The 13,846-nt window shown below is 33.6% G+C and overlaps 1 protein-coding gene across 1 annotated transcript in view; it reads right to left on the reverse strand.

Annotated features, from left to right (window-relative positions):
- Positions 1-711: 711 nt before the first annotated feature.
- The window catches only part of CDC73 (cell division cycle 73), a 145,207-nt gene continuing 132,072 nt past the window's right edge, over positions 712-13,846 (reverse strand). The window contains exons 14-17 of the mRNA XM_020984445.2: positions 9,636-9,797; positions 8,092-8,192; positions 6,021-6,162; positions 712-3,789 (exon numbers count right to left, since the gene is read on the reverse strand). Of these exons, the coding sequence (XP_020840104.1) occupies positions 3,753-3,789; positions 6,021-6,162; positions 8,092-8,192; positions 9,636-9,797 (442 nt within the window). The 3' untranslated portion in view covers positions 712-3,752. The remainder of the gene's footprint in view (positions 3,790-6,020; positions 6,163-8,091; positions 8,193-9,635; positions 9,798-13,846) is intronic.

Raw genomic sequence — 13,846 nt, forward strand, 5'->3', positions numbered from 1 at the left:
AACCACAGTGTAAACCATTAATTTTGACTGACTCTTTTTATAAAAAACTTTTGTAACATGAGACACTAGTCACTATCAGCCTTTTTTGTTGCTGTCATTCAGTCATGACCAATTCTTCCTGACCCCATAGATACCAGGCACACCAAGGCCTTCGATACTCCACTGTCTCCTAAGTTTGTCCAAGCTCATGTGCATTGCTTTCATGACACTACCTATCCCCCTCATCTCCTCTACTGTCTCCTCCTCCTTTTGCCTTCAATCTTTTCCAACATCAAGGTCTTTTGCAATGAGTCCCATCTTCTCATTATGTGGCAAAAGTATTTAAGCTTCAGCTTCAGTATTTGACCTTTCAATGAATAGTGTGAATTAATTTAAGTATTGATTGATTTGATCTCCTGGCTGTCCAAAGGACTCTCAAAACTCAGCCTTTTTTGAGAAACGAGTAATGTTTAAGTTTTTATACACTAATTAAATAAGATAAATCTAAAAACAAATAAGACATTCAAGGAGATGTTTATCTTACACAACTATCATTATCCTTAACATAAATGAAACACTTTAGAAACATATCTATAGTATATCAACATATTACCTTTAGGTAATGATAAAAATATAGGTTAATATATAAAAAAAAGTAAAAAAGAAAAGAATCTACTTTTATTCCCACTTTTCCCCAACCCTTAAAAAAAGAAGCTTATAGCTCAAACTCACTTGTGAGTCACAGAAGAATTTTATTTAGGAAAAATATTTCCTGCAATTGACTACTAGATAATTAATCCTACTTAACTGAAGGATTTAATTTTTAGTGTACAGATTCATTTAAAAATGACCCTTTTATTTGCAAAAGCAAAGTGCTTCTATTTTATTCTGCATGGCAGATAAGAAATGGTTTTACTTCTTTCTACTTTAAATATTCAAGAGAAGTTCTCTCTTAGAAATATACTTCCTCTTCCTCCTCCCTCACATCCTACTCCCAGCCCTCCAGAATTAATGAAACATTGCCTTGTCTTTTAAAGTTAATATCTGATATGGAAACATGGGAAATAAACTATAAGCTTTAATACTAATTAAAATGAAACATATATTAAACATTGTTTAAATATTAAACAGTAAAATTCTCTCTTCTACATTAAATAAGTATTGACATCTTTAAGAGTTTGTCATTAATGGGACCCTGAAAAGATCACTGCCCACATCACCACCAACTGATCAAGGGCAAAGGGCAACCAATATGAAAAAATAAGAAACATAATATTTAATACTTTTGTTTTCAGTTTTCAATGTCAATTTACATTTGAAAATAAATTTGTCAAAAGCACCAAATTCAGGAGTGTGTCCTGCACAAATGAAATACAGTTTTCCCTTTATAGAGCCTGCAAAGTATCTCTATTCATAGTAACTAAATCTTATAGTCATGTTTATTAATTCATAATTCAGCTTTTAAAAAAATTTTGCTTATGCATCTTCATTTCCAGTAAACTACATCTTTGCACACCAATACTGAGTAGTTGTATACTCAAATAATTTTGTAATACATGAGCTGCACTGAAAGTGCATCATTCATTCATGCAACAAATACTTACTGAGAGCTTACTATGTGCAAGGCACTGTGCTGTGTGCTGCTATAAGACTCATAATGACTTTTTATGTGTGAATGAATAGTGATTGCCTGATGTCTGCTTCCCATCCAAAGTTAATTACCCCAGACTGAAATCAGGTACCCAACTTCAAAACAAAAAGCATAAAAGTCCACAAAAGGTACAGAGTATTTTCATTTTGTCTCATGTTCCTTATAGTATTTGAGTCTGTGCATATATAGATGTAAGGCAAATTGAAGAGAAAATAAACTCTGTTGAAAGTGTATGTCCCCACATCTGCACAAATTGAAATTCATAACACACATAGGTATACATACTAAAAATATTTATGGAAAAGGTAGTTGGTACCTACGTATAGTAGTCTTAACAAATATAACTAATGGTTATTTTACCATTACAGTTTACAAGCCAGGACTACAGTATTTTATCATGGCAAGATTTTTCCACATACATAATTATGCCTCAAGACTCGGAAAACAAATCAATACTGTTGAGAAATTGTGTTGTGGAAAACCCAAAAGTCTATCTGGGCAGGGAGAGTTAGACAGAAGAGACTGTCCTAATTTTTCAAAAATAGAAAAACCTTGTAATACAACATTCAACCAGAAAACTTCTTCTACAGAGGTTGAGACTTCCACAGAGCAAACATCCTTTTTACTCTTCATTACTGGTGTAGATTTTTGTGATTAAAAAAAAAATTTACAATTCTGTACTACTTTTAAATTTCAACATGAGCCCTAAGCAATGCCAGTTTAGCACAGATGAAAGTGCATTCCATTTTTAAAACACCATGCTACCCAAAAGAGGTGGTATGAGAAAATGATGTAAAACAGAATGATTATTAATTACTCAATTTATGAAAACTCTTGAGGGAATCCTAATGCTTTTAATTAACAAAAGAGGCAATCACAAGTGAAAAATGTTACTTCGTTGTACACCTTAGACACAACACGCCGGTCTTTATTTAAAGTGGAGAAAGAGGAAAATGCTATATACCCTATTCTAGAAACTTAAAAATAAGGTTTATAACTATTTTGTATGATATTGAAGGAACACACAGAAATACCAGTTTTCTTTTACTTCTCTTGTGTTCACAATTTTCAGTAATTAAATGTATTCTTTGGTGCTTAGGAAATTTCATCAACATTAGTGGAGAGCATGGGACAGGAAATCCAAGACCAAAATGTAAAGAAAAAAATGGTTTAAAATCTCTTTGCCACAAAAAAGAATGAAAATGATGAAGGTTAAGGATTTTATGTCTACATGGCTGATGCACTGAATGAATATTCCATTCTGAAAATCATACTCTGGCTCTCAAAATAAAATGTATTACAACCTATTTAATCAGTGGGTTTAGACTTCTATTTGGAAAGGTACTCCAGTATATGCCATTATAAACATTCTAAGTTTTCATCACTGAAGTCAGTGGGAAGAATGAACATTCATTAAATGTTTCCATAATAACGATTTCTTAGATTGAACAGTTCAGCCACAGCCAAAGGGTGGTTCTTGATTTTTCATTATCCCTTTTTAACAGAATATATAGTACATATACAAGATGACATTTTGATTCTCTCAAAATAGTCATTTCACTTTGCTTATTAGTTTTTCAAATTCTAAGGACTAAAATTTAATATCATTCACAACATAGTATTTTCAAAAAGTAAAACAATGGAGCAATGAAAAAAAAATCAGAAAACCAGAAGCAAAGTGACTAAGAGCCTCATCACATCTACATACACACACACACACACACACACACACACACACACACACACACACACACACGCACACAACCTCTTATCTTCTAAGGAGGAACAAAACTTTTTAAGTGATGCTAATTTAACCAATGGAGAAAACTTCTATCAAAATATACAATTTCCATTATAGACTAGAAGGCTAATATTATTATTATTATTATTATTGTTATTAAAAAAATAGTTATAAGCAAAAAGCTTTTGCTTATAATGATGGCAGATATCAGCCTGTCAAAGCATGAAGCATCAAATAAGGTCTTAGAAAAAAAGATTCATTAATGACCCTCATTTGTAAAGTTCTTGACAAATTCATTAATCAAGAGCCTCAGTCCCCAGAATGGAGCAGTTTCATGCTTCTTAATCCAAATTTCTAGAAGGAAAATGGTAGCCAAGTAATTCAGAATCTCAAATGGGATTTATGCTTCACCATGTACCTGTAAAACAAATAAAAACAAAGAGTATTACATTAAGCTACTGTAAATCTGTAATTTGGAGGCAAAGGAACTGGGATCAAGTTCTTCACTTGCCATTAACTGCTTATATAACCTTTGACAAGTCATTTAATCTTACCAATTTATGTCTCCTGTCTACAAAAGCAGCTAGATGACCTTTCTGGGGTACCTTCCAGCTGTAGATCTACGAGCAAATATGAAATGTAGGTACCAAAAATTCTGAACTAAAAAAAGTATACATGTTTAGCAATGTTTAGGTCACTGGGCCATAGGATTACAGAACCTGGAAAAGAACTCAAAGCCTATATAGTTCAGAGGTTTATCTTAACTCTGGGTGTGTGTGTATGGATACATACATATATACATGCATGCATACACACAACTATATTTCAAATTCCTATGCATTTTTCAGTATTAAGAAACATTATTCTAAAAAGGGATCTATAGGCTTTACCAGACTGAGAAAGTGGTCCATCACACATAAAAGGTTAAGAAACCTTGATCAATTACAACCTCCTCATTTTGCAGTTAAGGAAACTGAGGTCCACTCAGAAAGGGTAAATGAGTTAGCTGCCCAAGGTCACACAAGTGGTAAGCAGTGGAAATGCTTGCCACCAATCCAGGTCCTTTGATTCTAAGGTAAGCTTTTCACTTATGTTTTGACCAAGTGTTACCAGTTAAAATCTGATACTGCATAAATTACAATCATTAAGTAAGATAAAAGAATTTCAGATCATCAAAGTGGAACACTTATAGATAACGGCAAGATCAAGAGTGTGACCTTACCTATGTGTTGCTGAAGACAGCATACAGTCATGGAAACTGAGTTGTTTGAGGAACTGGGAGGTTAAATTATTTGAGAGGACGATAACCTATATGCTAAAATCCCCTAGGAGGAGGGCAAGAGTTGGGGTAAAAGAGAGAGACTGAAAGCATTAAATCCATTTTTTATATGTGAGAGGGGGAAAGTGTTAATAAATAGCTAGGAGACCAATAAAGTGTATTGGAGGGATACCTTAGCAATGTCTTAAAGTAAGTTATACATTTTTAGAGGCAGAAGTGAGGAAATGCATTCCAGACATGGGAAGACCACATGTGCAAAAGTCTAGAGGTAGCAGACAGAATTTTATGTGCAGGGATTAGCTGGTGTGATGGTTCAACTGCATCATGTCCATTTGAGGATCCTTCCAAGGAAATCCAGGAGAAAAAGTTTACAGTATGATGTCTTGAAAGTTATGGAAAAAGAGTATTCAGAAAGCAGCACATGACCAACAGCGGCAAATACTGAAGGGAGGGTAAGGACTGTGAAGCTACTGAATCTGGTGATCATTATTATTTCCCTTTGAAATACCAGTGGCAGAAAAGGAATAGGAGTAAGAAGACTGCTAGGATTTGGAAATTAAACAAAGTGTTGAAGTAAAGACACTAGAAGTACACATTTTCAAAAGGGTTCAAAATAAAGAGAAGAGAAATATGAGATGATATATCTGAGTGAAGGAGAGAGGAAATGCTTTTTTTTTTTAAGCACTTGGGACACAAGTATATTTGTGGGTAAACAGGAAAGGTAAGGGGCAACTAGGTGGTACAGGTCTGAATTAGTTATTCTTCAAAGTCTCTTCTAGCACAGTAGACACAGCACTAGGCCTGGAGTCAGGAAGACCCAAGTTTAAATCTGGCCTCAGACTCTGTCCAGCTGTGTGACCTGGGCAAGTCACTTAACCACTATCTGCCTCAATTTCCTCATGTGTAAAATGGGGATAATTAACAGCATCTACTTTACAGGATTGTTGTGAGGATCTAATGAGATAATAATTGTAAAGTTCTTAGGGCAATGTCTAGCACATAGCAAATGTGCTATACTATCCTATATACTATGTAGTACTATATAAATGCTAGCTCTTATTATTATTGTAGAGAGAGATTAAAGGGATATAAGAGATTAGAATGTACGATTGTTATAGTGCCTTCATATAGAAGGAGGGAGAGAATGGGATCAAGGGATCAGTATGATCAAGTAATGGGTAGAGGGGTTAACCTTAACTAGTTAGTAGAGATACTTTATCCTTTGAGATAAAAGTGAAGAGGAGAAAAAAAGTGACAATATAATAAGTTTTGAGGATGTGGTCCTAGTTTCAAATTTATAATCTATATGGAGAAACAAACAAGTTTGATAACCAAAAAGTAAGTGTTTATATTTTACTATTTAGATTTACCTGTCCAATGTTTCCCAAAAACGTAAAAACACTGGTCTGTCCAAATGACGTTTGTGATAGCTCAATTCTAATACTGTTACATCCCATTTCTGTACATTTGGATCTAAGCGTACTTCATCATACTTTAGATGAAAGGCTTTAACTGTAAGAGAGAGAAAATGAAAGATTAAATGAAAGAAAATTATGACATTATTTTACATGAGATAAAAATACATTTATGTAATATGAGAATGAAACAGAAGGTCCACAAAATTAATTCAATAATTTTTCTATGTAAGCACTATAGCTACGTTTTAGAAGAAGCTTGGAAGTCATAACAAAAGAAAAAAAAATTGCAATTCAGTCTATGTGCAGTAACATAAGATTTCATTATATTTTATGTTTTTAACATACAAATAGAAGAAGGAAGGTGGATAAAATGATGAAATTCATGTGGTAATTAATCTGGTAATGACATGGATTAAAAACCCTAATTGTGATATGTTGAGCATATATTCTTTACTCATTGAAAAAACCTAGCTTAAAATTAAAGACTAAATTGCATTTTCTCCATAAATAGCATTCTGAAAATATCATTCCATGTTAAAAAGACCAGTAAGAAACAACATGACTAGTATTTATAGCTGATATGTTTCATATTCTTCCATTTAAAATTAATCAATTGGTTAAATAAGCATTTTCTAACTGAAGATAATAAATGTGGATTACACCAGAAGTAAAATTTCTATTCATAGGAGTAGATTTCCCAGGATTAAATTATTTAGAAAATTACCCAAGAATAACAAATTGCATGGACACTGAAAGTCTCCTAATGCTAATGGAAAAGAGAGATTTCAAGAACAGCCCTAACCAACCTCTCTGATGTTCTCTTCATTCTGATGTGAAAAACATAACAGCATTAAGCATCCCATAATCATGATAGTTTATTCTACTGGTTCAGACTTGTGGCTTCACTGAAGAAATGGAAATACTAATATAATAAAACGTCTTCCACCAAGGTAGACCAGCAAGTCAACTGTAACTTACATTGTCAGAATGGCCAGGGGTACTAAAATACTGAGAAGTTATGTTACTCGCCCATAGTCACACAGCTAGAGTGTGTCAGTGGCAGGATATGAGCCCATATCTTCCTGAGACTTCCAAGACTGGCCCTCTGCTATACAATGTCAACCCTCAATGATGATTAAGATGATAAGAATAATGACAACAGAGCAGGCACTTAATGACTGTGTGTTGATTGATAAAGGTACATGTGCTGAAGCTTTCATTAATAATAAGGCAGCTAAAATAAGTGGGGTGTAGATAGAATGCTGGACCTAGAGTTAGGAAGACTTGAGTTAAATCTAACCTCAGACACTTACTAGCTATATGAGTGTGGCTAAATACAATCTAGGCAAAGCGCACAATGAAAACTTACTGTTCAAATTAGGGCTGAATTAGATAGATTTTTATATGCATATGAAGAATATAAGCATGTAAAGATCCACAAACCAATTTTTTACATTTCAAAATTAAAGCACTTTAAACTCATTTAATTTAAAAATAAATCTTATAGTCACAACAGACTATTACTAATCCCAGATTGGTATTATGGCCAAGAAAAGTTTGATCTTCTGAGTTTAAAAATTTCCATCTGTAAAAGTTACATGTAAAGTTTTACAAATTACCAATACAGGAACAAACTGAGTTATCTCAATGACAAACTCTATGAGAACTGACAGTATTAAAAATACTCTATTGGGAATTTACTGTGTTTTCTAAGTGTGTGTATATAAAATCTAGAACCAATAACTGCCAACATCAAATACCAAGGTCTTATACTGATTGTACTTGAAGTTTTCAATCAAATCATGTATTTGGTGCCTGCTCCATAATAGAAATTATGCTGGATGTTAAAGATACAAATCAAAAGCAGGATGGACAGTTCTAGCCTTCAAGGAGAGAACATATATTTGCCAACAACTAAAAAAATGCAATTATTCTTTCTTTCTACTAAATTTCTAGGGAAAAAAAAGTGATTCACAAATATTGCAAGGGGAAAATAATATCAAAGAAAAAATGAGAAACTCACTTTTAGCAAATATGTCAACTGGTGATCCATCAGGTAATAGCCATGGCCAACCTTTGAACTGCCATGCAGGGCCCTGTACAAAAACTGCCACAACACGATCCCTATAAATAGAAAAGAAGGAAAAGACACTCTTATTAAAGACCTTGAGTTTTAGTTACTGTAAATCCCTAAGGAACTAGTCTCATAATTATTCATGTGACAGAGTCTGCTGTCAACAGTACTGTGAGGCAAACAGAGCACATTAGCATAATTTCTCTTTATAATGTCACTGTTATAGCACATTAATGACTGCTATACCACCAGCGCATCTGCTTTTTTGCAGTTATATGTCTTTTCAGCACAAATATACATAAAGCTATTTCTATGTGTGATCCTTCTGGTCTTTTATGCCTGTTCTTTTGCTAACTGCAAAATGATCTTAAATTTTACCCTAAGACAAATCTCTTTTGACTGTTACCAGAATTAACTGACTTTAATAAATTATTTTTAAATTAAAAAAAAAAAATCATGTTGACTAAAAAAACATGAAATTTTATAGTATAGTAAAATAGATACTGAAAATACTGAAGAGAAACACTTTGTTAGTCTTACAATGCTAAATAAATTCGAGCTAATGTTTATTTTTAAAAGCAGTGGATTCATTTGTAACCTCTACTTTCATTCTAGTGGCTGCAAGAATTACCCCACTAGTACAATAGTCAATAGTGATATTAAAAAGAAACTATGCTAATATACTGCCTGCTTCACAGTGGGATCACAGATCTTGAACTGAAGCCACGAAGTCCTACACACTCCTTCTGCATAGAAGAAAACTGAAGCCCAAGGAAATTAAGTGACTTGGCAAAGGTCATACCAGTATCAAGTGCAAGATCAATATTTAAGCCTGGTTCCTATGACACCAAAGTCAACATTCTTTCAATTGTAACATAAAATATAACTGTGCTTTTATAATATATTTAACATTATTAAATTTATAATATATTTAACACTATTAAATTTAACATTAAATTTATATGCTTATATTCTTCATATGCAAATAGAAATCTGTTTAATTCAGCCTTAATTTGAACAGTAAGTTCTTATACTATATAGAAATATTACAGGTCATCAAGTTTTGAAATCTCTAAACAATTTAAGTAAACTATCATTTAATTCTGCTTTGGCAAAACAGGCTGATGACCAGGTAGAAATATCCAAATATTGGGGAAGAAAATAATTTTATGTACATTAAAAAAGAAGAGTGTATATAGTGTGTTGCACATGCATGCACAAATTATACTGATCAAGCTTTTAGAAAGATAAGTGTCCTATAATTTAAAGTTAATATAGTCTTTTTCACATTTAAATAAACATGCATATACTGTTATAATGAAAAACAAACTAGTCTTTTTCTAAGTTGTTAAGACAGATTTAGATTTCAAAGACCAAAAAGATTTGGTTATTTTGAGAAACTATGATGATGAAACTTGAAAGCTTAGGAATTTAACAACAAACTTAAAAACTAAAAAATTAATTAAATATTTTAAACTGTAAAACCAACTTACCAGTCTTGAGGCATAAGTTTGAGGGGCTGATCTACTACTCGATAGGGGACTGTTACACTTATGGCAGTGCCCCCGGGCTGCATCTGATCTTTTCGTCTCTGAATGAGTGTTTCATTTTCTCTTTGGCAGCCTTGTTTTTTCTTCTCGTCTGATGGGACAAATCTTTCAATAAACAGAAATCAGAAAAGAGATTAATATCATAAAATATCAGAGCTAGAATGGATTTCAAAGGCCATCTAATCCAAACCACACTTGAACATTATATTTTAATTCCCACAGGTACAAACTTTTAAGTAATGTCAATTTTCAAATATGGATATCCAAATCTGAATATTAAAGTCAAAAGAGAAATTTTAATGTAAAAAAAGTAGTAAGTTCAACATGGCAAAATTCCATGTATTATGTATACAAAGATGAGTAATCTTAATAATAAGACTTATGTCCTTTATGTCTTAAAATTGAACTTACCATTCTGAAATTATATAATACTAGAAACTCAGTATCTGATGAATTCTGACAGGTAATATTTAATTCTGTTCTCCTAATTTACATTATCCTATTTTCTATGCTTCAACTGGCAACTCTAATACTTCAACATTCTCCGAGTGCTTCAGAGACATATTACTACTACTATGTAGATATTTATACTATATTATGCACCATTAAACTTAATTGACAATGGCACACAAACCACAACAAAAAGTGAAACATCTGAAGAGAGAGTGAAAAAGAAACACATATTAAGTCTAGGGGATATACCCAAAGAGAACTGTCTTCCCTGCTAGCTCTTATCCCTAAACAAAGGGCTCATCATCATGTAAACTGTCAATGTTAATGCTATAGTCAGAAAAATGTTTAAAAATTGAGGATGATGAGTCACTAAATATCTGTTCTTCCTTTCTTAAGTATCTCATACTTGTTCTACACAGAAGATAAAACATTTTAATAAAAGCAGTTATATACTACATATTAATCTTAAACCTCTTTAATTAGATATCTTATTATTTTACTTTGGACCCATGATCATTCTGATCATGTGTTTCATTTATGCAGGTTTTGAATATATACAATTCCTCTAAGCTCTATACATAGCACAAAAAGCCAAAAAAACAAAAACAGAAAAACCACCTAACCAAAAATAACACATTTTATGAAATAAATCATTAGCCTATATTAGCTTATATTAAAGCATCTATTATGTATAATGTACAGTGTCAAGCACTATATAAGATACCAAAGTAGGGCCCTCAATAAGTTGCATGACATTGCAAAATAAAACTATATATTAATGTATCTGCACAGTTGCTGGGACGGGAAACATAAAAGCAAAATTTTATAAAAAATGTTAATTAAGATTACCTGTGACCTTTAAATTTCATAATTATTAACACTTCAAATTGATATATAATTCAACAGAAGCCTCTGAAACAAAAGTCTAAATACCAATGAGTAACACAAAAATACTATTCCATGAACACAGCTAAAAATCATTCATACAAGACAAAACTTTTTATCAGTACTAGAATATTCACACGTTCTAGTTTCTTTATTCCTAAATACCACCTGGGCCAAACAACAGCTTCTCCTCTCGGCAGTGGTAATTTAAAACTATTGTCTCAGTGTCACAGCCTCCTAACTCTACCAGACAGACAGACACAGACACAGACACAGACACACACACACAAAGTAATTAAAGCAAGAACTAAGAGAGGATAAGTAAACAGAGATCACTTTTATCAATCTTCATCCATCTGGATCTCTCTATAGCCTTTCAATCACCCTCATCTCTTTAATACTCACTTCTCTATTGGCTTTTGGGACACTGCTCTCTCTCCTGTTTCTTTTCCTACCTGTCTAACTGTTCCTTCTGCCTCCTTTGTTGGACAATTATTCAAATCATGCCTGCTAACTAACCATGGACTTAGGCTCCTGGGCCCTATTCCTTTCTCTCTTTATTTCACTTGATGATCTCATCAGCTCCCAAAGTAACAACTGTCATCTTTATGCAGATGGGTCTTAAATATAATTGTTCAATTTTTTTTCCTTACCTGACAAATGGCCATCCATCTACAACTGACTATTAGACATTTTGAAATTGATGTTCTGCAGACATCTTAAACTCAACATGTCCAAACAACTCATTATCTTTCTCTCCAAACCTTCCCGTTTTCCAGACTTCCCTATTACTGTCAAGAGAAACACATTCCCCCGGTCACACAGACTTGCAACTTAGGTGTCACCCTCAACTCCTTACTGTTTCTCACCACCCCCCTCCCCCACTCTCCCTCACATCCACTCAGTTTCTGACACTACTACCTTAGCAATAATTCTTGGAATACACACCCTTTTCTCCTCTGACACTACTGCCAACCCCAGTGCAGCCCTAATCACTTCATGACTGGACTAATGCAATATAACCTGCTGTTTAGTCTCCCTGCCTCAAGTCTTTCCCTACTTTAATCTATCCTCCACTGAACTGTCAAATTGATCTTCCAAAAAGTACAAGACTAACCACGTTCCATATTCATAAAATAAGTTCAGTACCTTACGGACCAAATATGAAATCTTCTTTTGGACTTCTAAAGTCCTTCATTATCTGGTCTGTTCTTACCTTTCCAGTCTTCTTACTATTACTCCACTTCAAATACTCTGCAATTCAATAATAGCTGCATCTTTGCAGTTTGTTCCTCACACACAACACTCTCGTCTCCTGACACTGAGAATTTTCACTGGCTGTCTAACAAAACTGAGACTCTCTACCTCCTCATCTCTGTCTCCTAGTTTCCCTCAAATATCAGCTAAAATCTACATTTTGCAAGAAGCTGTTACCAATCCTTCATATCTCAGTGCCTTCCCTTCTTAGATTACCCTCAATTTATTCTATTAAACATGTGTTTGTACATAATTGTATGCATGTTGTCTCCCTCATTAGATGTGAGTTCCTAAAGGAGAAACTGTTTTTTTTTTAACCTTTCTTTGTTAAAGAAAGGTTAGCTCAGGGCTAAGCACAGTGCCTGGCGCTATATAAACACTAACTTCTTGTTGTTTGTCCTTTGTTCTCTAAGAGGACCATGACATCATCATGACATTAGGGAAGTGATGCCAAGACATGAAAGTGAATTGGATTTAAGTGAGGGAGGGATATGCAAAGATACCAACTTCACTTTCTCCTCCAGAGCTATCTGGGTCCAGTGGCAAGATATAGATCAGTACTGGAGATGGCCCTGGATGCAGTGGGAGACCTTGGCCTTTTTAAGCTAAAGTCTTTAATAGGTCTCAGGTTAAGGCTAGGTAAGAAATGAGGCACAGAATGGCCTTTCCCCCCCTAGTTTAAAAAAAAAATCAATCTGGGAGGGGGAGACCCTCAAGGTTTCTGCTACTTACATTCACTCTGAGCTAATCAAAGCCCAAACAATGACCAAGTGGGACTGGGCCTGGGACTTGCTGTTGGCCAACTGATGAGAGCCAGAGTGATCTGGGTTTAAGGCATGATCCTTAAGAAAAAAATCTAGCCCATAAACCTCAAGACATCTTGCAAAATAACTGATGACTATACCTAAAGAAATTAAAATCAACATTACATGCAGCTGTTTCACTCATGCAACATCAAAGCCAAATAATAAAGGGTACAACAGTTTTGCTATTTCTACAACTGTAGTTTTGGAAAATAATAAATTGTTGCATTAAAGCTCTAACTGTGTCTAAACATACCTGACGCAAAAGTCAAATGAAACAGATGGACCACTCCTCTCAGAAACAAAGGTAAAAGTTAAGCCAATTTTGTTTTGTCTTGACTACTTTATTAAAAAAAAAAACTTAAAAATAATTTTGATTCTATATCTTTTGCCACAATCTCAATAAATCTACAGTTATCAAACCTTCACTACTTTCCTATGTGATGAGTACCTTATTTCCATTATACAAAACTCAAAGTAGATAAACACAAGCTATACAACAAATTTATATATAACCTAAAAAATGAATTTAACTATTTGAATTCATGCTTTAATTTATTCTGGCAGTGGGGCATAGTGGGTAAAGTACTAGACTTGGAATCAGAAGATCTGAGTACAATCCTGTCTCTGACATTTACTGTGTGACCATAGCTAAATCATGTAATCTCTATGAGCCTCAATTGTAAATGAAGGATACTAAGACCTGCACTTGTAACATGCTATTTCTTACATGGTAGTTGGGAGGTTCAGATAAGA

Source organism: Phascolarctos cinereus, unplaced genomic scaffold (genome assembly GCF_003287225.1).
Source record: "Phascolarctos cinereus isolate Bilbo 61053 unplaced genomic scaffold, phaCin_HiC Scaffold_5;HRSCAF=322, whole genome shotgun sequence".
NCBI classification, from domain to species: Eukaryota; Metazoa; Chordata; class Mammalia; order Diprotodontia; family Phascolarctidae; genus Phascolarctos; species Phascolarctos cinereus.